The following is a 25266-nucleotide window of genomic DNA, read 5'->3' on the forward strand; positions in this document are numbered from 1 at the left end:
GTGTTCCATTTCCAGTGCCGGCGATTTGGGCCCATATGACAAAAACCACTCTCACCATTCTTCCTGCATACCTCTGGCCCTTCCCTTGGGTGATTCCAGCAAGATTGTGGTGACAACCCCAGTCAATATTGCCACACTGAGACAAGTTTATATATTAATTAAACAAAACCAAAGGAAATTGATTCACTGCCAATGGAATAAAGGTATACTATAGAGCTGACCTTTCCAAGAGGCACAAAGGCCAAATAATTCCCACTGAAAGACAAAAGATTAGGGCACCTGGTCCTATTTACACCTTTGAAAATCTCCCTTGATGAAGTTAAGATTGTCACTCCGCCCTTCTCTTCCACTATTGTTTATTTCATATTTGTGTAGTGCATGAAATCATACAACATTAGACATACACAACTTGGAGCTGCAAAGCTTCTGAGAATGATAAAGATATTAAAAGTTTAAATTCTAATGTATGCACTTTTGGAGTTTCTCCCATAGTTGAGTCTTGTGGGAAACCAAAAATTAAAGGGGTGTGAATTTGATTAATAGGAAATGGTAAAGAGTTTGACAACATTCTAGGGTATTAACACAATCCAGTCTGCTGCAATATATACACAGAGGCCAGCAGGAATAGAGGACAAGTGAGAGAACCAGTTTTGGGAAAAAATAATCCTATATTTGAATTCAAGGTGAGCATTTTGAAGTGTTTAGACACATTGTTTTCACTTCTAGTTTCTGGAACTATAAAGGCTGATCTTTGTGATATTTCCCAATATTATTGGAAAAAGAAATGCCTGAAATCTCACGAGGAGAGCTCCGTGAAAGATTTTTGATGCATCCTGGAATCTAAAAGTGTTTTAGGGTACATCTACACAGCACCCTAAACTCAATATAAGATACGCAATTTGTGCTATGCAAATTGCATATCTTATTTTGATTGTATTTAGAAATAGCTTATTTTGAAATTTGGCGTGTCTACATAGTGCCAAATGTTTAAATAACACGCTATTTTGAGACATCCCTTAACCCTCGTGGAATGGGGGTTAAAGGGATGCTGAAAAAGCACACCTGTTATTTCGAAAAATATGTCAAAATATTTTGAAAAATACTTTGAAATAATGGACGCATTTAAAATATGCAGGGTAGCTATTTTGGGATACCGGAGGTATCCCAAAATAGCCCCTCTGTTTAGATGTATCCTTAGGGTGTGTCTAGGCTACTGAGTTTTGTCGACAAAAGTGGACTTTTGTTGACAAAACTATACCTGCGTCTACACTACTGCTGAGTTCTGTCGACATAACATCGACAGAACTCAGCAGTTTTGTCGACTCTGGTAAACCTCATTTTACGAGGCATAACACCTTCTGTCGACAGAGTTCTGTCGACAGAAGGTGTTATTGCCTGTAGGGTTGCGTCTAGACTACAGGGTTTTGTCGACAAAGCAGTTTGCTTTGCCGACAGAACTGAATGTGTCTAGATGCTCTATGTCAACAGAAGTTTTGTCGACAACATCTGTCGACAAAACTTCCGTCGACAAAACCCTGTAGTCTAGACGTACCCTTAGATTGCATTGGAAATCTGCAAAATACAGCACCTGTGGAAAGGAAGGATGAGTGGAGGGAATACATACCAAATTTCATTTTTTATAGTTATTTTGTTAAAAAATCACTGTTTTCACCCCAAATCATTATAGTTTTAGAAGAAATCTCGAGGTTTGTGAAATTCAGTATCTAGCTTGTATAACAATCCATTTTTGCATGGAAATGTCATTAAAAATTAAAATCTCACAGTTTTTCTACTGGCTAAAACTGTTCATTTAATTCAGGGGCTGTAAAATGTGAAATGTATCATCATTCAGTTATTTTTTTCATTAGAAATGGAAACAAATCATCATTTTTATACATCACTTGTAGGAACATTTTATATTCCATTCTACAGTAGCCCAAACAATTTTGCTGCACAGAATATACACATATATTTACAACAGTGCTGGCAAATATGAGAGGTAGCATTGGCTGAAAAAAAAATCAAAATTGTAGAAGTTGTCTACTAGTTTTTCAAATGTCATCCCACCTCACAATGTTAACGTTGAAAATTTTGAAAACTGTTTTGATAATTAATTTTTTTAATCAGCTCTTTAGCTAATAAAAAATCATAAGATTAAAAAAATACTCTTGTTTTGGTCAAAAATTGCATTTTTGTGGACACACATAATTGAAACTTGAAATTCAGAAATATTTTATCCATCTCAGGGCCGTTATAAGATTTAATCAATTAATATTAGCTAGGGGGTTTTGTGATCTGTGTTTGAAAAGCTCTCTCCACTTATACAAAATAAGCACAGGATCTTCAGGGGGCATCTGAAGAAGTTGGGCTGTGCCCACGAAAGCTCATGATACCATCTGCATGTTTTGTTAGTCTATAACGTGCTACCAGAGCATCTGGTGTTTTTTAAGTTTATCAAGCACAGGATTATTACTCTTTACAATCTGGTTTAGGTCCTTACATGGGTCATGGTGTAGTATTTTCATAGATTCTAAGGACAGAAGGAACCACTTCAGTTCTCTAGTGTAATTTCAAGTGTAACACAGGCCATAGGACATCCTGGAATAAATCCTGCTTTAACCTGAGAATGTATAATTTAAAAATCAAGACTGGATGCTTTTCACTTTCAAGCAATGGTGAATCCCCACAGCCCTTGCTAAATTGTTCCAATTGTTAATTACCCTCAGTCTTACAAATGAATATCTCAGTTCCTGCTGAATTTGTCTAGCTTCAGCTTCCAGCCATTGGATCTAGCCCTGCACAATCCTTAATGTAATTATTGTGAGGTAGGGCACTGCTATTGTCAGGGGAACTGAGGCACAGAGTAAGTGGCTTGCCATGGTCATGCAGGAAGACTGTGGCCAAGTGTGGAACTAAACCTAAATCTGCTGAGTTTAGGCATTTGGGGGTCAAATGCATGAAAAGACTCTGAGGTTCCAGATACAATGATAACAGAGGCCATGTGAGTGCCCTTAGATAGAGAGTGCTCAGAGCTAGCACCCGCACAATCTAACACTGCGAGGCTGGGCCTTAGAGGCAAAGTGCAGACTGAACATTTCTGTCTTCTCTCTGTTGCCTTGTCCTCCCCTCATTTGTTTCTTGTATCCAGTGTAGACACAGCCCATTTGTTTTCTCAAATGCAGTATATTGCCAGTGACAGCACTGTCTGCATGTGTCTTACAAGGAGCCTGATTCCCAGCTCAGAAGCTTTATCCAGAACTGTGGTTTTACTCTGAAAAGTGACTGTGCAAAAACGGCAGCATGTGTTTCCAGACACACCTCTGCATAGTTTCAGATGAAATCAGCTCAGGTTGGTGGGTAAAAGTGGAAGTGGTGCCCATCAAACTCTCCCTAGACTCTGACTGTCAAGATGGGTCTTTCCTGGCCCAAACAATGAGGCTGTGTCTACACTGGGCCACTTATTCCGGAAAATCAGCCGCTTTTCCGGAATAAGCTGCGAGCTGTCTACACTGGCCCTTGAATTTCCGGAAAAGCAACGACGCTCTACTGTACAAAATCAGCCGCTATTCCGGAAAAACTATTCTGCTCCCGCTCGGGCATAAGTCCTTATTCTGGAACACGGTTCTGGAAAAGGGCCAGTGTAGACAGCCCAGTAGTCTTTTCCGGAAAAAAGCCCCGATTGCGAAAATGGCGATCGGGGCTCTTTTCCGGAAAAGTGCATCTACATTGGCCACAGATGCTTTTCCGGAAAAAGGGTTTTTCCGGAAAAGCAGCCTGCCAATGTAGACGCTCCTTTTCCAGAAAAACTGAAAACGGAATAGTATTCCGTTTTAAGCATTTCCGGAAATTCATGCCAGTGTAGACACAGCCTGAAATTTTTTACCCTCTCCTGAACTGCTGGACAGTGCTAAGAGCTGTGTAATGGGGCAGTCAGGTCTGGCAGGCAGCTGGGAGAGCAAGAGGCTAAGGGACCAGAGAGACCGGAGAAGAGGGGAAGGTGAGTTGGAGACAGTGTGGGAAGGGAAGGGAGAGTATTAAAGAGGATGCTGGGCTTGAGGGCACAGGCTCCAACTCTGTGGTATTATGGCACTGCAGAATCCATGAAAGAGAAAGGGTGCTCAGCACCCATCAGCCACAGCTGTTTGGCAGCGCCCCAATCAGCTGCTTTGTGGTGGCGCTGATAGTTGTTTGGCAGTGCTTCCAAACAGCTCTTTGGTGGTTGGGGGAGGAGTCTGAGGAAGTGTGAGAGCAGCAAGTGGGGGGCAGGAAGAGGCCTGAGGAAGGGTCTGAGAGGGGGCAGGAAGAGGTGAAGTGAGGGCAAGGACTTGGGGGCAAGGAGCCAAGTGGGGTGTTGCCTCTGGGCAGAGTAGGGATGGAACAACCTGGGGAAAAATAAAAGTCAGCACCTGGGACTGAGGTGATGTTAAAGGAACGTGGGTGGGGAAGGGAACCCAGCTGAGGCAAGCGGGGCCCAGGGAAGCCAGGAGATGTGCGGCGTGCTGCAGAGTACAGAGCAACCGTCTGCCCAGAGCTGGCTGAAAACAAAGGGAAAAGTGCAATTGATTTGAATGGACTTTGGATTAGGCTCCAAAAGGCAAACATGGCAACTCGTTCTTGTCTTTATAATGGGCTGAACAAACCCCCTGGATCCAAACAATCCAACTCTGGAGCTGGCTCTGAGGCCCCTCTGCTCTGAGTGCCAGCGTCTGGTGCCTGGTTTGAAGGAGATTTGGAGAAGGAACAACCTCAGATTAGACACACCCTCTCAACACAGCCCTCTCAGCTTCCCCTCTGGCTTCTCCTTCCCACCACCTACCGATTACGTAGTAATCCTTCTCCAGGACTTTGCAGTAACTGCTCCCAGTAGCCACCTCCAGCGAGTACTCAGTCAGGAGCAGTATGCTCATGACCTGGAAGAATGAAAGCAGAGGAGACGGTTAGGCAGCCTGCCTGCCAATTTCTTATCAACCAGTTCCCAGGGCTCATTACTGCTTAGAATTCCTACAGCACACCCTGCCTCTGGGTCTCCAAGTGCTCCACAACCATTAATGGATTGAAACTGCTCTGGGAGAGGCCGAGGGGGAACTGAGGCACAGAGCGATGTCACCGCCGCCAGCTCACAGAGAGAATCTGTGACAGAGCTAGGGAAAGAACTCAGTCATCTCAGTGCTGTGCTTTCACAACAGCGCTCTGCTTCTTCCTTAGCCCTTTTGCAGGCTCTGCAGGGAGGAATTTATTTCAGACATCAAACGTTTTTCCCTTACACAGAGCACCATCCAATAGCAAATCTCAGGGTCAGATGCTCAAAAGAACTTGACGCCCATGTGGGCCTAAGGAGAAGTGGGTGGATTTTACAAAGAGCTCAGCTCAATCTAGGGTTACCTCCTTTGAAATGCAACAAAAATCCCAACCTCCTCTTCCCACAGGGCAACTCCTGAGCTCCCACCCTTTCAACAGTTACTCACAGTAGCTAGAGGTATCCCACATATAGGTAAGTTCAGCAGAGCCAACAACCTCTGTGGGCCCCAGGGCAAGGTGGGGGGTAGTTCCACACTCCTGGAAGGGGCGAGGCTGGGAGCAGCCAGTCCTCAGCACTGCCCGGAGTGCAGCGCCCCCACCTTCTCCCAGGCCTTAGCACTACCCAGAGCACATGGCACTCCAGCAGCAATTTAAAGGGCTCCGCCAGCCACCGCCACTGGCCCTGGGGCAACCGCCTCCTTGCCCCCCACCATCGGAGGGGCTGGATACGTTGGATACACTGCACTTCTCCGCACTGTCCTGTGACTCCGACCACAGTAGAGGGGGCCTGCGTGTTGGTGGGCAGACAGCTGGCGTGTTTTCAACCACTTTGACCTGTGGAAGTGAGACCCCGGCAGCTTCTTTAGCCAGACACGGACATTCACCATTCGATGTCCCAGTCGCTTGTGATAACAAAGCAAATCTTCAGAGCCAAGAACAAAAACTCGCCAGATTAAATTATATTTCTGTAAACAAGCAGTTACCCCAACCAGGATGGGAGCTGCAGGGGGGCTGAGAACTTCTGAAAGTCTCACCCCAGGGGTGGCTGCTGACTGTAGGGCCAGCCAGAGAACTATTCTGTTTGGTTAAAAATTCAAAGGCTTTGGAATTTGGGTTTGTTCTTATATGGAGCAAAAATGAGGCCTTTGGAATTCCGGCATGGAAAGAAGCACAGGAAACACTTTTGGGGGATGCAAATTTGTCAGAGCAGGGTCTTGAACTGGGGTCTTGAACAACCTAGCGGAGACTCAGCCTCATAACTGCCATTGCCAGCAGCAAGTGCAAGGAGTTTCCAGATTAAACGGGATGGAGATAAATGCAACTTTGGTGTCGGCCTGTTACTATTTTTCTGGTAGCAGAGTTAGGCTATGTCTACACAACAAGCCCATTCATTCAAAATAAATTCAAAATAAATTCAAAATAACGGGCTTCTTGCTCCAACTCCTGCAACCCTCATTGTAGGAGGAATAAGGGAAGTCGGGGAAGAGTGCTCCATTTCCAAATAACTGCTGTGCAGACGGCGCCAGAAGTCAAAATAGGCTATTTCGACGTAAGCTTATTTCGAGTTTAGCTCTGCTGCGTAGTGGTGCCCTTACGGCCCTGCAATCAGTCCGGAGCTGCTTTCCACCACCGGTCTGCTGCGCTGCGCTTGCTTGCTGCATTGCCCAGCCCAGGCTTCCACGTTCTAGACCGCAGGCATCTGGGACATTAGACACCCTTTGGAAGAGGGTATTTTTATTTGTGAGTTGGCAGCACGAGAGCCATGTAGCATGAGGACCAGAGCAGAGCTCCAGCCGATGCTCGTGCGAGGTTTGCACAAAACGAATCTGGCCTTTGTGGCATGGGTGCTTATCCTGTGGTTCCTACTGTTTCATAGTTGTTTGGTGCTTTACAGAAACCTACAGTACCACTGGGTGGGAAGACAGGCTCCCTGTTCAGCCTTTCCCTCTTCCTGCTTTTTGTTTCTCTTCCCCAGTCCTATTGTTGCTTCTTTTCTTTCACTGCCGTCCCCCTTCCCTGGTCTGTTGCCAAAAGGGCAGTAAGGACAGAGTCCTGCTGACAATTAAAAGCCCATCCTTAGCTTTCAGAGGCAACACTCCAGTAAAATCAGTCGGGGAGATATGGCTGACACCTTGCACAGCCATTGGTCAGGATGTTTGCAAACTCAGAGGAAGTGCTGCTTTGCTTTGCTTTGCTTGTGTAAGGGGACTGTTACCCCTTACTAAAACTCTGTGGGAGTTTTTGGTTTGCCAGCTCGCAGTATCTGAAGGGGAAGAGTTCATGAGACTGACTGACCCCAGAGACAATGGAAAGCAGCCAACACTCCAGCTCTGCCTCATTGACAGGTTGGACAGGCCAGTGAGGAAGGGGAGAGGCCAGGCCCCGTCCTCCCTGTGAGCTGGGATTGTTCTGGCTCTCCCTCTCTCTGAACAAACAAGCTGTGTGCAGAAGAGGTCCTGCAAAGACAGAGAGCTGAAAAGAGCAGTGCAAGCTGTATGAAGAAGTCCTGCAAAAGGAACAGAGAGCTGAGACACTGCTAAGAGGAGTGCAAGCTGTGCTGAGGGGCAGTTTTTGCAGCAGCAGAGCCAGGCATACAGAGCACAAGGAATGCAGACCCTGTGTTGAGCAGCAGACTGGCAGGGCTCAGAGAGCAAAAAGGAACAGAGAAGCAACGCAAGGAGCTGGAACTGGCCAAGCAGTACAGCCTGCAGCTGGATGTGGTGAGCACCTGGGACCAGCAAAGTGTGGGGAGAGGCTCTGGACTGGGGGAAGGGTCTGGCCACTTCGAGCTTGAGACTGTGTGGTCACTGCCAGAGCTAGCGTGTCCAGCCTGTAGCCCCCCCTGCAGCATATCCAGGGCCTCTAAGAAAGAGACTGTGGACTGTCCTTACACTCTGCAGGCTGCTGTGTTGATGTCCCTGTGCTACAGAGCAGGGCTGGGTGTTCTCATTTAACCATTCTCATTTTTTTCTTATTCTTTTCTCTTTAATCCGTTGTTGTTTAATAAATTGTATTTGCTTTGAACCTTATGAAGTGATCACTGGGCCAAGAAGGCCTGCAGTGTAAAGAGAGCACCTCGGAGTGAGGACACCCTAACTCCTGCCCCTAGGAACTACAAGGTCAGGGATTAAGCCCCAGGAAACCTGGGCCCAGCCTTATTGGGGTTTCAAGGGCTCTGCTACTCAGAAGAGTGGAGGGGGAGCCCTCAGGATCAGGGAGCCGTGGGGTAAAGGAAGTGGGAGCGGGGACTCAGATCCTTTCACTGGTTCATTTCACCGGGGTGTATAGAAGCCAGGAAAGTTCCCCACAATAGCGGGACCATTCCACCGCTTACACTTGGATGGGTTTTTGGTTCACATTCATTAGGGTGAGTAACGTGGTGAGGGGGTTGGGCTTTCTTAAAATAGAAATGTAGATTCTGCAGAATTTGAATATGCTGCATGAGCTCCATAAATAGGACTCAGCTGCAGCCTCAGTGTGTGCAAACCCGGGTACATGTTGTATCTGTACGTTGTGGGCCATGCACGTATGTTCTGAGTCTGTACTTTATATTATATGCCCTTAGTGTAAATTGTACAGTCAGCCTGTCTAGGATGGGTTCCAGGTAATAAATTCCCTCCTGTTGTGCTTTCTATAGCTGGCTTGCCATGACCCTCCTTTCTCCTTTGTTACTGGCCATCCCTGGACCTGCTCTACTCCCCCTGAAAAACGCCTTGAGAGTTGGAAGACTTTTCCATTCTGCATGGGGACAAAATGGAGATGTTTCAAAACCTTGAGGAGAAATAGAGAGCGACAGCTCTGCCCAGAATGGTTTCAAGAGCGAGGCCCTCGCAGGGAATGTGGGAAGAAGAGGGAGAAACCTGCACTCTTTCAGAGTGCTACACAAATTGCATAGTTTATTTTGAGTGAATTTTGAAATAGCTTATATTTCAAAACTGAGCGCCATTCCGAAACGTCCCTCAATCCTTGTAGAGAGAGGCTACACGGACGGACTTGCTGAAAAGACACAGGGTGGACTAGACTACCTAGTTTTGTCGACAAAAGTGGACTTTTGTCGACAAAACTATACCAGCGTCTACACTACCGCTGAGTTCTGTCGACATAACGTCGACAGAACTCAGCAGTTTTGTCGACGCTGGTATACCTCATTTTACGAGGCATAACACCTTCTGTCGACAGAACTCTGTCGACAGAAGGTGTTATTGCCTGTAACGTTGCGTCCAGACTGCGGAGTTCTGTCGACAAAGCAGCTTGCTTTGTCGACAGAACTCAATGTGTCTGGACGCTCTTTGTCGACGGAAGTTTTGTCGACAGTATCTGTCGACAAAACTTCCATCGACAAAATGCGGTAGTCTAGACGTACCCACAGAGTAGCTATTTCGGGACACTTCCAGTACCCTGAAATAGCTCCATAGTGTGGACAGCCTCACGGACCCTGTGAGCACCTGAACAGCTGAGCTAGAGGAGCTCTTTCTGGACCACTGCATATTGACACAAAGTGGAAGAGCTCCACCAGGAGCTCTGAAGAAGGCAAGGCAGCGCCTGACTCTCTCGTCTGGGAGCCTAGACACGCATCTGAACTGAGGGAGACAAGCTCCAAGCCAGGACACTGGCACTCTGTGCCACACGCCTCCGGGACACTCTCTGGCTCCAGCTGGAAAAAAGTTTTGTCCAAACTGACTCTTTCCTACAAGATGTTTCCATTTGGATAAATCAAATAAAAAAACATTTTATCGTAGAATCCCCGACCCCCTCGGCCCACAGCCAGATTCGACGGTGCTCCACAGACACTCCAATGCTCCTGGTGTCAGAGGCAGCACCCAAAGGACAGACTACTTACTTTGCTAGGTGAGCAAGTGTAACCCCCACACCTGCTGGGTGCACTGTCCCATCTAGTGGCATGGAGGCCCATACACAGAGAAGACTGAATCTGCTCTACAGCCTTATCTAGTAAGCAGCTGGCTTTTAACACATGTGGTAGAGGCTGATGCACTAAGCTCCAGCAGTCCCAGGTTCAATTCCATTTGCGCGTGCTGTCAAGAAGTAGCAGAGAGAGGCCATAAGCTCTGCTCATGAGAGGATGGACCCTATGACGAGCCCGGGAAGCATGACCCTGACCCTGCTAAGGTGAACATATCTGCTATCTGACTTAAGCAACTTCTCGCAGTATTTATAGCTGCCTTTCTTCTTGAGAAAGTTGCCTGAAAATGATGCAGAAGACGACAGACAGGAACCGCTGTGGTTTGTGCTGCTGTTTGCAATGGGTGTGGACAGGAAACAGCACTGAAGTGGAAAACAGAGAAGTGATCAAGCCCAGGGCTGTGTGCTAACCAAGTAGAATTAAAATTACTGCTGTCAGGAAGATGCACTGCTCTGCAGGGCTAACGTGGCCCTCCTGTCATGAGAATCAAGCCCTTAATCTTCCTATGTAGTAAGGCAAGACTCTCCTAGAGCTGCAGGTCCGACCTGAGCACCGTGACTCAGGTGTGAAGACACTTTGTTTTTCCTTCTTATTTGCCCCTTTCGGTTGGCTTGACAGAGACACCGCTGCTGGGGGAAATGGGAGAGCCTGAGCCAACGGGTCCTTCATTTGGATCTGCACATGGATTAAGGTCACATTTGCTCTAGAGTAGCCACAACCACATGCCTGCAAGTACCATCCCCACAGGAGAGACTGAACCTGGGAAGCAGGGGCACCAAAAAGCTGGGCTGCTGCTCCTTAAGCTAAAGAATTCCTTCAAAGCAGAACAGGGTGCAGGCAGATATGGGCCCTGGAGCTAAGCTCAGCATAGTACCGTGCAGCACATGGCATGCTGGCTCCAGAAGCCACAGCCTACGTGTTGCAGCACCACAAGGAAGGGTGCTATCTAGACAGAGCGTCTGCCTCCCTGGTTTTCTCAACTGTGTCCTCTATGAGCTCCCTCTTTGGGTACGTCTAGACTACAGACTTTTGTCGATGGAAGTTTTGTCGACAGATACTGTCCACTTTTGTCGACAAAACCCTGTAGTCTAGACACACCCGTAGACTCATGTTTCCAGCATCCCTCCCTGTTTCTACATCAGCAATGTTGAGAAACAGCAACAGTGAGAAAGCGAGTGGTGAGATTTCACATGCAAAGCCAGAGGGAATAAGAAAGCAGCTGTCATGTTACGGACTCTCACAGCAGTGACTGTGCATGGCAGGGGCTGGGCGCAGGGGAGCAACACTTCAAAAAGCTGGGGAAATATTGGGAACATTGTTGCAAACATTAAAGAAGAGAAGAAGGAGCCACGTGCAGCCTGTTTGGGGGAAGAATCAGCGAAGTTCAGGGGTTAGACACATTGGAGGATTGAGCCAAAAGAAATCTGATGAGGTTCCACAAGGACAAGTGCGGAGTCCTGCCTTGGGACAGAAGAATCCCAAGCATTGTTACAGGCTGGGGATGGACTGGCTATGCAACAGTTTTGAAGAAAAGGACCTGGGGATTACAGGCAAAATATGCTTATTCCTTGTCACAAGAAGGAGTTATTATTTCAAATTAACAGGCTTGGTAGTGTGGACGCTTGTGTTGTTGTTTTGAAATAACTCCCCAGTGTAGATATGCCCACAGTGCATAAGAAGGTGGATATGAGTCAAGAGGGTGCCCTTGTAGCCAAAGAGGCTAACAGCATATTGGGGTGCATTAGTAGGAGCCGGCAGATGTTTGGTACTGAGGACACATTGGGAATATTGCATCCAGTTTTGGGACCCCCACGACAAAAACAGTGAGGACAAATTGGAGACAGTCCAGCAGAGGGCAACAAAAATGATTAGGGGGCTGGGACACAGGATTTATATGAGGAGGCAGAGGGTATGTCTACACTACCCTCCTAGTTCGAACTAGGAGGGTAATGTAGGCATACCGCACTTGCAAATGAAGCCCGGGATTTGAATTTCCCGGGCTTCATTTGCATAAGCGGGGAGCCGCCATTTTTAAAACCCCGCTGGTTCGAACCCCGTGCAGCGCGGCTACACAGGGCTCGAACTAGGTAGTTCGAACTAGGATTCCTATTCCGAACTACCGGTACACCTCGTTCCACCTCGTGGGGAAAAATGGGGAAAAAATTGTCAATTAGAGAGTCCATGCTAAATGAAGCTGATAGCATGGGTCTTAAGTACTCTTAAGTACCCAGGTGCTTGGCTTTTTATGTCATTAGGGTGTGGAATGTAGCAGGTAATCCAGTTAAGGTCTTTGTTTAAACCTCTACTGCAGATATCAAACTTGGAAATGAAATTAAGTTCTGCAGCTTCCCTTCCAAACTGGTTTTTAAATTGGCTTGTAATAATATGGTAACTTTGAGATCCATTAATGAGTGCCCGGCAAGTTAAAATATTCCCCAACTGATTTCTGTGTGCTACCTTTTTGAATAGCTGCAACTTTTAAGATGAAGACTTTCTCAGTCAGAGCTTCAAAGAGGTCACACTTGAAGCCCTCAGTTAGCTCCAGCCAAGGACTAACAGTGAATGAATCCCAGCGGCTGTGCTTGTGCAATGTGTGGAAAACCTGGCTCAGCTGCTAGTAGCCGATAACTCGAGCCCGGGCTTCCTGGGAAATTAACAATTCCTGCTTCTTTTTAAAACAATCAATGAATTTCTGTGCTAGGCATCATGGCACCCCTCCAGTGTGTGTTAATCCCAGGCCTGGGCTCTGTCTCTCATTGCTTCCACCTCCCCTGCCTCCCCGTTCACTGGAGAACATCCACGATTTATTTCCATGGTCTATGGAGAGCTCAGCAATGAGTCAAATCTAATTTACAGGAGTACAAGACACCGCCACAAAGCCTCAGGGTATGTCTACACTACAAAGTTAGTTCGAACTAACGGACGTTAGTTCGAACTAACTTTAATAGGTGCTACACTAGCGCTCCGCTAGTTCGAATTTGAATCGAACTAGCGGAGCGCTTAGTTCGAACTAGGTAAACCTCATTTTACGAGGACTAACGCCTAGTTCGAACTAGCTAGTTCGAACTAAGGGCTGTGTAGCCCTTTAGTTCGAACTAGTGGGAGGCTAGCCCTCCCCAGGTTTCCCTGGTGGCCACTCTGGCCAACACCAGGGAAACTCTATGCCCCCCTCCCGGCCCCGGACCCCTTAAAGGGGCACGGGCTGGCTACGGTGCCCGTGCCAGGTGCAAGCCTGCCAGCACCCAGCTAGCAGACCCTGCACCTGGCACGGCACAGAGCCACCCACCCGATGCCCCCCAGCCCACCCCCTCTTGCCGGGACCAGGCTGGCGGCTCCCGGGAGCTTGCCCTGGACCGCAAGAGGCGGGCACCTTCCTGGGCTAGTGCGGACATCGTGGACCTCGTCCACGATCTCCGCACTAGGCACAGGAAAGTGGCTGTCTAGGGCAGGAGAGCTGCCAGCCTGGCCACCCAGGACCAGGTGTGCATGAAAATCAAGGGGGTCCACTGAGACCCCCGACACTGAGCCCTGAGCTTACAATGGCCGTACTGGGTCAGACCAAAGGTCCATCTAGCCCAGTAGCCTGTCTGCCAACAGCGGCCAACCCTAGGGACCCTGGAGGGGATGGACCGAAGACAATGACCAAGCCATTTGTCTCGTGCCATCCCTCTCCAGCCTTCCACAAACTTTGGGCAGGGACACCACTCCTACCCTCTGGCTAATAGGACTCCATGGACCCAACCTCCATCACTTTATCTCACTTCCCTTTAAACTCTGTTCTAGTTGTAGCCTTCACAGCCTCCTGCAGCAAGGAGTTCCACAGGTTAACTATTTGCTTTGTCAACAACAACAACAACTTTCTCTTACTAGTTTCAAGCCTGCTACCCATTCCTTTCCTTTGGTGTCCTCTAGTCCTTCTTTATGGGAACTCAGGAAGAACTTTTCTGAATGCACCCTCTCCACCCAACCCCTGCTTTTAGAGACCTCTATCCTGTCCCCCCTCCGTCTCCTCTTTTCTAAGCTGAACAGTCCCAGTCTCTGTAGCCTTTCTTCATCTGGGACCTGTTCCCAACCCCTGATCATGTTAGTTGCCCTCCCCTCTCCCAGCCTTTCTCTTCCCCTCTCCCACCTCCTTTTCCCAGTGTCCCCCAGTTTTTTTCAATAAAGACAGAGTCAATGTTGGAAGAAACGTTATCTTTATTTTGTACATCAATAAGAAGAGGGGCTAGGGAAGGGTAAGTGGAAGGAGGTGAGGGAGGAATGGGGTACGAGCCCCCGATGGGGAGGACTGGGCTGGCTCTGCGGGCTTCTGGGGGTGGAAGCTCTCCTGCAGCCCCCCAATTACTCCCTCTCCCCAGATGGCAGCCTGCGGCAAGTGCAGCCGGGCTGATGGCCGAGTGGTGTGATGTGCCCAGTGTGGGCACTCAGGGCACTCCAAGCCAGAACTTCTTTGCAAGCGGGGCACCCCTTAGAACTGTGTGTCCGGGGTGGGGGTCGGGACCCTTTAAGCGCAGCCCTCGGCTAGCCTGAGACAGCATCTCCATGCTCTAAGTCCTCCTTTTATGCCCTGCCGGCACTGCTTCCAGCCATCCTTAAGCCCTGTTCAGAGTCCACTCAATGTGGACTTACTAGTTCGAACTAGCAAAACGCTAGTTCGAACTAGTTTTTAGTTCTAGACGCGTTAGTTCGAACTAGCTTAGTTCGAATTAACTAATTCGAACTAAGTTAGTTCGAACTAGCGCTGTAGTGTAGACGTACCCTCAGTGCTGGTGTTTGATGGTGTTGCTATCACAAACTATCACAGGGGTTCATCACAGGGCTGCACAGCGATAACTTGTACTGATACAAACGAAGAGTATTGATTGTGCAAATCATCCAAGCCCCTGCTGGGCTATAAATTCCCTTCCCTGTATCCAGCTTCAGAAATGTGCTGAAAAACACAGGCAAGAAAAAAATAGCTGTACTCATATTTTACCTTTTAAAGAGCTGATACTAGACAGCTTCTCTGCTGTGAAACAGCTGTCAGTGGGAAACACAGTCAGGGCATATAAACCAGGAATGGACTGGGATCACTGGGCTGTGTACTCTTATGCTGTGGGATGATTGACACCCTGTAAGCAGCCACAGATAGAGAAATAGATGGATGAGTACAGAGAGATTGGTTCGTGGAAGGGAAAAGCTTTCGAACTTTACAGAGCTCTTCCTCAGGTCAGGAGAAGAGATAGATAGATAGATAGATAGATAGATAGATAGATAGATAGATAGATAGATAGATAGATAGATAGATAGATAGATAGATAGATAGAAGGGGTGTATGGCCCTAGATCGATAGAAGTGTGCAGGGAGTCGTGAGATCAGAAAAATAAGTCTGTTTGACATACGCTGCATTGGGAAGCTCCTTGTGTCAGTCCAGCTTTGTGGGGCCCTTTCTGTCCCTCACACAAAATCCAGGCTTCCCATTCTCTGTGGAAGCCTGTTGGTTGGTTGGTTGGTCAATACAGTCTGCATTGAAAAGGGCCCATTCTTTTAATCAGCAGGAGGGAACATTGCAGAAAAGGTCTGCAAGTTCAAGCAGCCTAGTTCCAGAGGCTTGCCCCAGGCCTCGCCCCGCCTTGGCAGTGCTGAGGGGACCCTGGCGACTGGTTAACTGGCTTGCAGAAGGCAAGGCCTTTGGCTGTAGAAACAAAGACCCTCCCCCCACACCTCAGTGGCAGCTGTATGTCAATTTCCGAATGACAGTTCAGCCCCTGCTCCCTGGTGCCAAAGGGGGGGGAGGTTATTTGTACCAGCAGTCTCAGCACAGCTGAGTTCCTCCTCCACAAGAATCAGCAAATGGAGGTGGGGAGTGTGCCTGCTCACCCACCCTCTGCCCTGCCCACTCCCCATCCACCTGCATGGGAGTCAGCAGCAGCCCACCCCGTGCTAGAGGGTCCGGTGATGCAGGTGGCCGGTGCATGCGAGAGGAGGGCCATTTATTCCCCTTACTCCCCTGCATGCAGGCAGGCTACAGTCTGGCCCTAACTGACCCAAATCCCATTCTGAGAGGCCAGGGTATATCACAGCATGTCAGTGCCCTTGGTTCTTGTAGTGGTATCTGGTGAGATGCTGAGTTGCTTCACCTCCAACTTTGTGTATGGAACTACTCCTGATTACTAGCTTCTTTCATCATTCTTTCATCATAGAAGCAAGAGGAAGACCAAGGAGAGGGTAGGCCCACTGGTCAGTGAGGAGGAAGAAACAGTAACAGGAAACGTGGAAATGGCAGAGATGCTCAATGACTTCTTTGTTTCTGTCTTTACCGAGAAGTGAATGCTAGTGGGAGGGGGGTAGTTTTAGAAAGCAAAATAAAAAAAGAACAAGTTAAAAATCACCTATAAAAGTTAGATGCCTGCAAGTCACCAGGGCCTGATGAAATACATCCTAGAATACTCAAGGAGCTGATAGAGGAGGTATCTGAGCCTCTAACTATCATCTTTGGAAAATCATGGGAGACAGGAGAGATTCCAGAGGACTGGAAAAGGGCAAATATAGTGCCCATCTATAAAAAGGGAAATAAGAACAACCCAGGAAACTACAGACCAGTTAGTTTAACTTCTGTACCAGGGAAGATAATGGAGCAAGTAATTAAGGAAATCATCTGTAAACACTTGGAAAGTGGCAAGGTGATAGGGAACAGCCAGCATGGATTTGTAAAGAACAAATCATGTCAAACCAATCTGATAGCTTTCTTTAATAGGATAACGAGTCTTGTGGATAAGGGAGAAGCAGTGGATGTGGTATACTTAGACTTTAGTAAAGCGTTTGATAGGGTCTCGCATGATATTCTTATCAATAAACTAGGTAACTACAACTTAGATGGGGCTACTATCAGGTGGGTGCATAACTGGCTGGATAACCGTACTCAGGGTATGTCTACACTACCCTCCTCGTTCGAACTAGGAGGGTAATGTAGGCATACCGCACTTGCAAATGAAGCCCGGGATTTGAATTTCCCGGGCTTCATTTGCATAAGCGGGGAGCCGCCATTTTTAAAACCCCGCTGGTTCGAACCCCGTGCAGCACGGCTACACGGGGCACGAACTAGGTATTTCGAACTAGGCTTCCTAGTTCGAAATACCTAGTTTGTGCCCCGTGTAGCCGCGCTGCACGGGGTTCGAACCAGCGGGGTTTTAAAAATGGCGGCTCTCCGTTTATGCAAATGAAGCCCGGGAAATTCAAATCTCTGGCTTCATTTGCAAGTGCGGTATGCCTACATTACCCTCCTAGTTCGAACTAGCGGGGTAATGTAGACATACCCCCTGAGAGTAGTTAATAATGGTTCACAATCCTGCTGGAAAGGCATATCAAGTAGGGTTCCAGAGGAGTCTGTTTTGGGACCGGCTGTGTTCAATATCTTCATCAACAATTTAGATATTGGTATAGAAAATACGCTTATTAAGTTTGCAGATGATACCAAGCTGGGAGGGGTTGCGACCAATCTGGAGGATAGGGTCACAATTCAAAATGACCTGGACATATTGGAGAAATGGTCTCAGGTAAATAGGATGAAGTTTAATAAAGACAAATGCAAAGTGCTCCACTTAGGAAGGAACAATCAGTTTCACTCATACAGAATGGGAAGCGACTGTCTGGGAAGGAGTACGGCAGAAAGTGTTCTAGGGGTCATAGTGGACCACAAGCTGAATATGAGTCAGCCGTGTGATGCTGTTGCAAAGAAAGCAAACATGATTCTGGGCTGCATTAACAGGTGTGTTGTGAGCAAGACATGAGAAGTCATTCTTCCGCTCTACTCTGCGCTGGTTAGGCCTCAACTGGAGTATTGTGTTCAGTTCTGGGCACCGCATTTCAAGAAAGATGTGGAGAAATTGGAGAGGGTCCAGAGAAGAGCAACAAGAATGATTAAAGGTCTAGTGAACATGACCTATGAGGGAAGGCTGAAAGAATTGGGTTTGTTTAGTTTAGAAAAGAGAAGATTGAGAGGGAACATGATAGCTGTTTTCAGGTATCTAAAAGGGTGTCATAAGGAGGAGGGAGAAAACTTGTTCATCTTGGCCTCTGGGGATAGAACAAGAAGCAATGGGCTTAAACTGCAGCAAGGGAGGTTTAGTTTGGACATTAGGCAAAAGTTCCTAACTGTCAGGGGAGTCAAACACTGGAATAAATTGCCCAGGGAGGTTGTGGAATCCCCATCTGTGGAGATATGTAAGAGCGGGTTAGATAAATGTCTATCAGGGATGGTCTAGTTAGTATTTGGTCCTGCGATGAGGGCAGGGGACTGGACTCGATGACCTCTCAAGGTCCCTTCCAGTCCTAGTATTCTATAACAATATTGGAGATTTATGGGCAGAGCGTCAAAGAGTGCTACATGAGAAGGCAGTGTTGTTAGCCTCATTTTGTAGATGGGAAACTTAGGTACTTGTCAGTGAGGTGACTTGCTCACAGTCACCCAGCAGGCCAGTGACAGAGCTAGGACTAGAAACTGGGTTTCCTGGGTGGCAGGGCAGTACTGCCTCTACTAGGCCGCATTGCCTCACGCTTCACCAGGGGCACCACAGCAGGGTGGATCAGCGTCCTTGCACTGTCCCTCGATGATTGTTTTCTGCCACTGCCAGGCCCACTGATCACAGCTTGAACAACAAGCAAATAAATGTGGACTTAATTGTAACCCTAAAATGTCGCCTGAAATTACATTGGGCTTGACTGAAATCTCAACGGAATCCCTGCTAGCTGTGGTTGCCTTCGGGTAAGGCCCGGTACTTGTTGAACTATTGAAAAAAAGGGGAAAATTTCATACAAAAGTTGACCACACTCCAGCTGTGTCTAGACTGGCAGGTTTTTCCGCAAAAGCGGCTGCATTTGCGGAAAAACTTGCCAGCTGTCTACACTGGCTGCTTTGAATTTGCGCAAGAACACTGCCGATCTAATGTAAGATTGTCAGTGTTCTTCCACAAATACAATGACTCTCCCGTTCGGGAAAATGCTTTTGCGCAAGAGGGCCAGTGTAGACAACCGAAAACCATTTTGCGCAAAAAAGTCCCGATGGCAAAAATGGCGATCGGAGCTTTCGTGCGCAAAACCGCGTCTAGATTGGCTTTTATGCTTTTGTGCAAAAGCGTCCGTGCCAATCTAGGCGCTCTTTTCCACAAATGCTTTTAATGGAAAAACTTTTCCGTTACAAGCATTTGCAGAAAATCATGCCAGTCTAAATGCAGCCTACATGTGTTTGTAGCACCCTTATACAATCTACTGCTCATTTATTAACCCTTCATAGACCATCTATAAATGGACTCTTAGTATAGAGTGAGAGGGAGCAATTCAAGCTTCCACATTGATTTCCCTTGGATCAGCATGGGTAAAATCTCAGCTGGTGCAAGTTGGCTTAGTTCTACTGACCTCAACGGATCTACACCAGCTTACACCAATTGAGCATTTGGCCCTATAGTGGGATAACTCCAGATATGCATTGTGGGCCAGTGTGCTTCTTTGTGCTAAGAGGGCTGACGGAGCTGTAGCACCCTCGGGATCCTAGCAAGCCAGCAAACAGATGCAAACAGGTGGCACACCTAGGGATGCTGGCCTAGAACGGAGGGGAATGCAAGCTGCTCCCTGCTGATGGACAGTGGGGACATCTCTGAGAGGAGGAACCTGAACACCGATTGCAGTGCAGTGGAAATGCTGACAGGCACAATCAAACCTGGGACTATGGAGCTCAGTGCCTGAGTCTATCTTGCATGCACTAAAAGCCAGTGGGCTGATAGCTTAGGCTGTAGAGCAGATAAATTCGTGTCACTGTGGGTATATCTACACTACAAAGTTAATTCGAAATAAGAGCCGTTAGTTCGAATTAACTTTCATAGGCGCTACACAGGCAAACCGCTAGTTCGAACTAGCGAAGCGCTTAATTCGAACTAGGTAAACCTCATTCTACGAGGACTAACGCCTAGTTCGAATTAAGTAGTTCGAATTAAGGGCTGTGTAGCCACTTAATTCGAACTAGGGGGAGGCTAGCCCTTGTGGCCACTCTGGGCACAACCAGGGAAACTTGTCTGCCCCCCTCCCGGCCCCGGAGCCCTTAAAGGGGCACGGGCTGGCTGGGGTGCTTGTGCCAAGTGCAAGCCTGCCAGCAACCAGTCAGCAGACCCTGCACCTGGCACAGCACAAGCCATCCACCTGTTGCCACCCAGCAATCCGCCTCTTCCCGGGACCAGGCTGGTGGCTCCCAGGAGCCTGCACGGGGCCACAAGAGGCGGGCACCCATCTGGTCTAGTGCGGAGAACGTGGACCTCATTGAGGTTTGGGGGGAAGCCTCCAACATCCATGACCTCCGCACTAGGCACAGGAAAGTGGCTGTCTAGGGCAGGATAACTGCCAGCCTGGCCACCAAAGGCCACATGCAAACCCAGAAGCAGGTTTACATGAAAATCAAGGTGGTCCAGTGAGACCCCCAACCCTGAGCCCTGAGCTTATAACATAAGAACATAAGAACGGCCGTACTGGGTCAGACCAAAGGTCCATCTAGCCCAGTAGCTTGTCTGCCGACAGTGGCCAACACTAGGTACCCTGGAGGGGATGGACCGAAGACAATGACCAAGCCATTTGTCTCGTGCCATCCATCTCCAGCCTTCCACAAACAGAGGCCAGGGACACCATTTCTACCCCCTGGCTAATAGCACTCCATGAACCCAACCTCCATGACTTTATCTAACTTCTCTTTAAACTCTGTTCTAGTTCTAGCCTTCACAGCCTCCTGCAGCAAGGAATTCCACAGGTTGACTATTTGCTTTGTGAAGAAGAACTTTGTGTTATTAGTTTGAAGCCTGCTACCCATTCATTTCATTTGGTGTCCTCTAGTCCTTCTATTATGGGAACTAATGCAGAACTTTTCTTTATGCACCCTCTCCACACCACTCACGCTTCTATAGACCGCTATCATATCCCCCCTCAGTCTCCTCTTTTCTAAGCTGAAAAGTTCCAGTCTCTTTAGCCTCTCTTCATATGGGACCTGTTCCAAACCCCTGATCATTTTAGTTGCCCTTTTCTGAACCCTTTCCATGGCCAAAATATCTTTTCTGAGGTAAGGAGATCACATCTGTCCACAGTACTGAGTTTATGGCGTACCATAGTTTTATACTTCCCCTCCTCCTTCTTCCCCTGACTTCCCCCTTCCAGCTCCCTCCTCCCAGGTTTCCCCCTCCCCTCTCCCACCTTCTCTCTTCCCCTCTCCCACCTCCTTTTCCCAGTCTCCCCAGAGGTTAATCCCCCCCCCCCTCCCAGTTTTGTTCAATAAAGAGAGTTTCTATTTTTGAACACACGTGTCCTTTATTTTGTACATCAGGAAGGGGGCCTAGGGAAGGGTAAGTGGAAGGAGGTGAGGGAGGAATGGGGTACGAGCCCCCGATGGGGAGGACTGGGGTGGCTCTGTGGGCTCCTCAGGGTGGAAACTCTCCTGCAGCCCCCTGATTGACTCCACCGGATGGCAGCTTGCGGCAAGTGCAGCCGGGCTGATGGCTGAGTGCTGTGATGTGCCGAGTGTGGGCATTCAGGGCACTCCAAGCCAGGACTGCTTTGCTGTACCTCATCGAGGTAGACAAGCAAGCAGAGAACCCTGAGAACTGTCTGTCCGGGGTGGGGGTCGGGTCCCTTTAAGCACAGCCCTCGGCTGGCCTGAGACAGCAGCTCCACGCTCTAAGTCCTAACCTGATGCCCTGCCGGCACTGCTTCCGGCCAGCCTTAACCTCGGTTCAGGGTCCACTCAATGTGGACATGCTAGTTCCAATTAGCAAAACGCTAATTCGAACTAGTTTTTAGGTCTAGATGCGCTAGTTCGAATTAACTAATTTGAATTAAGTTAGTTCGAATTAGCGCTGTAGTGTAGACATACCCTGTAAGTGGTCTCAGCACCACCACATCCAGCAGGCAGATGAGTTACACAACCACACACCCCTTCCCATGGTGACAACCATGCGTCTCACAGGGCGTCCCCCAGTGTGTCCTCTGGAGGCCCTGGCTCCTTGGCTGTGTTCAAAAGGTGCCCAGGGCAACTGGAGAGGTGATTTGAAGCCATTTTTGTACTTCCCCAGTCCCGGGCTGATTGTGCAAGAGCCTGAGTGTGAATTACGTCCACCAGAAAGCTCCTCTACCCCATGCCACCAAGCAGTACTCCCAGTAGCTGGGGTTCGCTAGGGTGCAGATCCCCGCGCCGTACCCTATCGCTCCTCCCCCTGCACAGCAACAATCCTCCCAGGACAGCCTCCCAGGGAGCTTCACAGAGACATCATGGTCAATGAAAACACAACTGAGAACCAGGTACAGTCTACAAGGAAAATTAAAGACTTTCATGGCTGCAATTCTTACACACACACTCACACACCTCTCTGTAGATTCGTACCCTTAACCCTTACATAACCCTTTGCATTGTCATCCCACTGCACACATGCACAATCTAGAACAAATGGATCCACCTGTCTAAGATGGACGCCTGTGTCATTCACAGCACTGACGGCATTTGCAATGGCTCATACTCGAGTAGCAGAGGACAAACAGGAAGCAGTGAATTTCCATCGGTTCTGGCACAAGGAATGTGTTAAGAAAATGATCAGCACAGTAGATTTCTTTCCCCCTCTCTCTTATCCATCATGATCAGCCTTACCCCCACCCCCATCCCCACTTCTCAGGAGCACAGAAAAGTCAACATGGACCTTGGGAGCGATTTGATTTCTAACAGTTTGCAGCTGTCCCATCTGTACTTGTGTGTCGTAACTTACCACGTGGTAGATTCCGAGGACAATGGTTCCAGTCTTGATGGTGAAGCAGCAACATTTTGGGGGCATCTGGGAAGACATTTTTTATCCCTTTCGACTGTGGAGCTAAGGTTGTTGAATCCAAGGCAGCTGCACTACAGTGAACAAAAAGCGCAATGTAATATCTTGTTGCTCAACTTCCTTCCGGGTCTATAACTATGTCAAGTCATTTCCGACGTCACATGAGTTCTCTGCGATTTCCAAACCCCAGAGAAAACAAAAGCATGCTGAAAGCATCTGATTTTAAATATTGCCAATGCCTCAGCGAATGCTACTGCTTAGAGCTGCTCAGCATGGTTATGTCGTGTTAAGCACAAAGCTTGTACAATTACCAACAATAAAAGCAGGAACTAAGATTTTTCAACCTAAAATTACCCAACTAAACTCACTGTCAGTAGACCAATTTTCAGATGTGCTGATTGTTGCACGGATTCCACTGAAGCCGATGGGTGCCCCGAATATTTGTCAAATACCTGCTTTTAGGCCACTAAATAGAGAGTTAGGGTCCTAACTGAGGCACCCGCTTTTGCAAACCTTTTGACATTATGAAAATGTCAGCAAATGCCCCTTAAAGGCAAATCTGTAAGTGCAGGTTTCAGAGTAAAGACAACAACGGCCACAACAAAGCATCCGCCCACCCCGCAAAGCCCCGGACATTTTTGCGCGTGCACACACACACACACATGCACGCACACTCACATACACAGATGATCCCTAAACATATGGTCTTCTGGTGGTGGGTTTGTAAATGACCTAACCCCGTACACCCAGGTTCAAGCATATCCTAAGCCATTGCCCTGTGTGAAGGGGTGGATATACCCCACACTAGAGGGCGGTGGGGGGAGGTGAAAGGCCTCTGGGTGGAGGAGGCACCTCCTCTTTTAACCATCTGGGGATAGGGTTACCAGGTAGACCTCCCCAAAATACAGGACACACTTGATCGTGGGCGGGGGAGGGGGGGAGAGGGACTGGCTGTGAGGAAGGCAGGCGGGAGGCAGGGCTAGCGGGGCGGGGGGGATTGGGGGCCGCAGGGTTGGCCAGGAGGAAGGGGGCCAGGAGGTGGGGCTTGCCGGGAGGAAGGGGGGTGGGAAGCAGATTTGGGGGGGATCGGGGCCGGTGGGGCTGAACAAGAGGAGAGGGGCTGGAGGAAGGGGGTGGGAAGCAGAGCTGGCGGGGGGGGGGTGCAGCCAGAGTCCAACAGGCTGTGCCCCCAGCAGGAACTCCCTCTAGTTGCTAGTAGAAGCCGGGTGGGGGCAGGAGGAGGGGCTGGGAACCACTTCCCCTGCCCACCTTCTGCACGCAACCAGAGGCTCCCAGCTGGGAGGCGGGGCCGCGATTGGCACTGGGAGCCTCTGGTTGTGTGCAGAAGCTGGGTGGGGGGAGTGTCTGGGAATTCCAGCCACTGCTCCTGCCCCGCCCCTCCCCTCCCCTCCCCACCCGGCTTTTGCACGGGACCACAGGGCTCTCAGCGCCAATTGCGGCCCCGCCTCCCAGTCACTCCCCCACCCCCGCCAGGCTTCCGTCCAGGGCCCAGCCGGAAATTCACAAAATACCGGACATTGCACAGGTCCAGTATTTTCTGAATTTTTCTACTGGACAGAGAGCGCAAATACCGGACTGTCCGGTAGAAAACCAGACACCTGGCCACCCTCCCGGGGCATGCTCCCAGTGCAGAGACTTTCTAAACGCTCGGTCAGGAGAGAGGGCAAGCAGGGAGGGAGATCGGGCTGGAGCCCCTGGGCTGTCCCGGTTGTTGCAGCCGCCATCCCTGGAGCTGCATCCCCAGCAGCCCCCACTGCAGCTGCCCCTGGAGCAGCAGCCTCAGCCACTTCAGCCACAGCCCCTGAGATCACCCCAACGAAGGCGGGGGAGGGTCAGCCCCAACAGTCGCCTATGCCGAGCCACACTCCGAGGACCGCACCGCGTGCCTGTGATGGTAAGAAGAGGCTCAGGGCGGAAGGCTGTTCTTCCGGGAGCTTAGTGTGTTTTGGGCGGAGCCCCGCCGAGCTGGCAGTGTGGTCTCCGCAGCCAACAGGCCCCTGGGCTGGGACCCGGTGGAGCGGGAGGACCCGGGTCCCCTACCCTCCCCCCAACTGGTGCTCGACTCGCCAACAGCCGGGTGAAGCCCACCAGTGACTTAGGCCTCCAGGCCAGAGTGAACATTGTGACTAGGCCCATAGGGGCTGTAGTTACTCTGGCCAGAGGTCACTGAACTTTGGGATTCAGCCTGCAGGCACTGTATTTCCCTGAGAGCAGGAACTGAACAGTGAGACTAATGCCACGGGGGTGGGATGCCCCGTGACACGCGGGGCTCCCCCCGCGACACCCTGCATGAACCCTGCCTCAGTACGCGTGGGCCTTGGCGGCACGTGAGCTTTCAGGAAATCTTGTGGTGTGGGCCATAGCTGGGAGAGGGTGAGAAGTGGGCTGTGCATCATCCGCGCAAGAGAAATGGGCTCAATTCATGGGTAGCCAGCTTGGCAATATTTAAAAGCCAGACACTCCAGCAAGTGTGCCAGAACCCGC

The 25266-nt window shown here is 49.2% G+C and overlaps 1 protein-coding gene across 1 annotated transcript in view; it reads right to left on the reverse strand.

Annotated features, from left to right (window-relative positions):
* LAPTM5 (lysosomal protein transmembrane 5) overlaps positions 1 to 22862 on the reverse strand; it is a 45799-nt gene extending 22937 nt beyond the window's left edge. The window contains exons 1-2 of the mRNA XM_006134554.5: positions 22705 to 22862; positions 4817 to 4910 (exon numbers count right to left, since the gene is read on the reverse strand). Of these exons, the coding sequence (XP_006134616.2) occupies positions 4817 to 4910; positions 22705 to 22782 (172 nt within the window). The 5' untranslated portion in view covers positions 22783 to 22862. The remainder of the gene's footprint in view (positions 1 to 4816; positions 4911 to 22704) is intronic.
* Between the last annotated feature and the right edge of the window lie 2404 nt (positions 22863 to 25266).

This window comes from Pelodiscus sinensis, chromosome 26, assembly GCF_052426305.1.
Source record: "Pelodiscus sinensis isolate ZL-2025 chromosome 26, ASM5242630v1, whole genome shotgun sequence".
Lineage (NCBI taxonomy): Eukaryota > Metazoa > Chordata > Testudines > Trionychidae > Pelodiscus > Pelodiscus sinensis.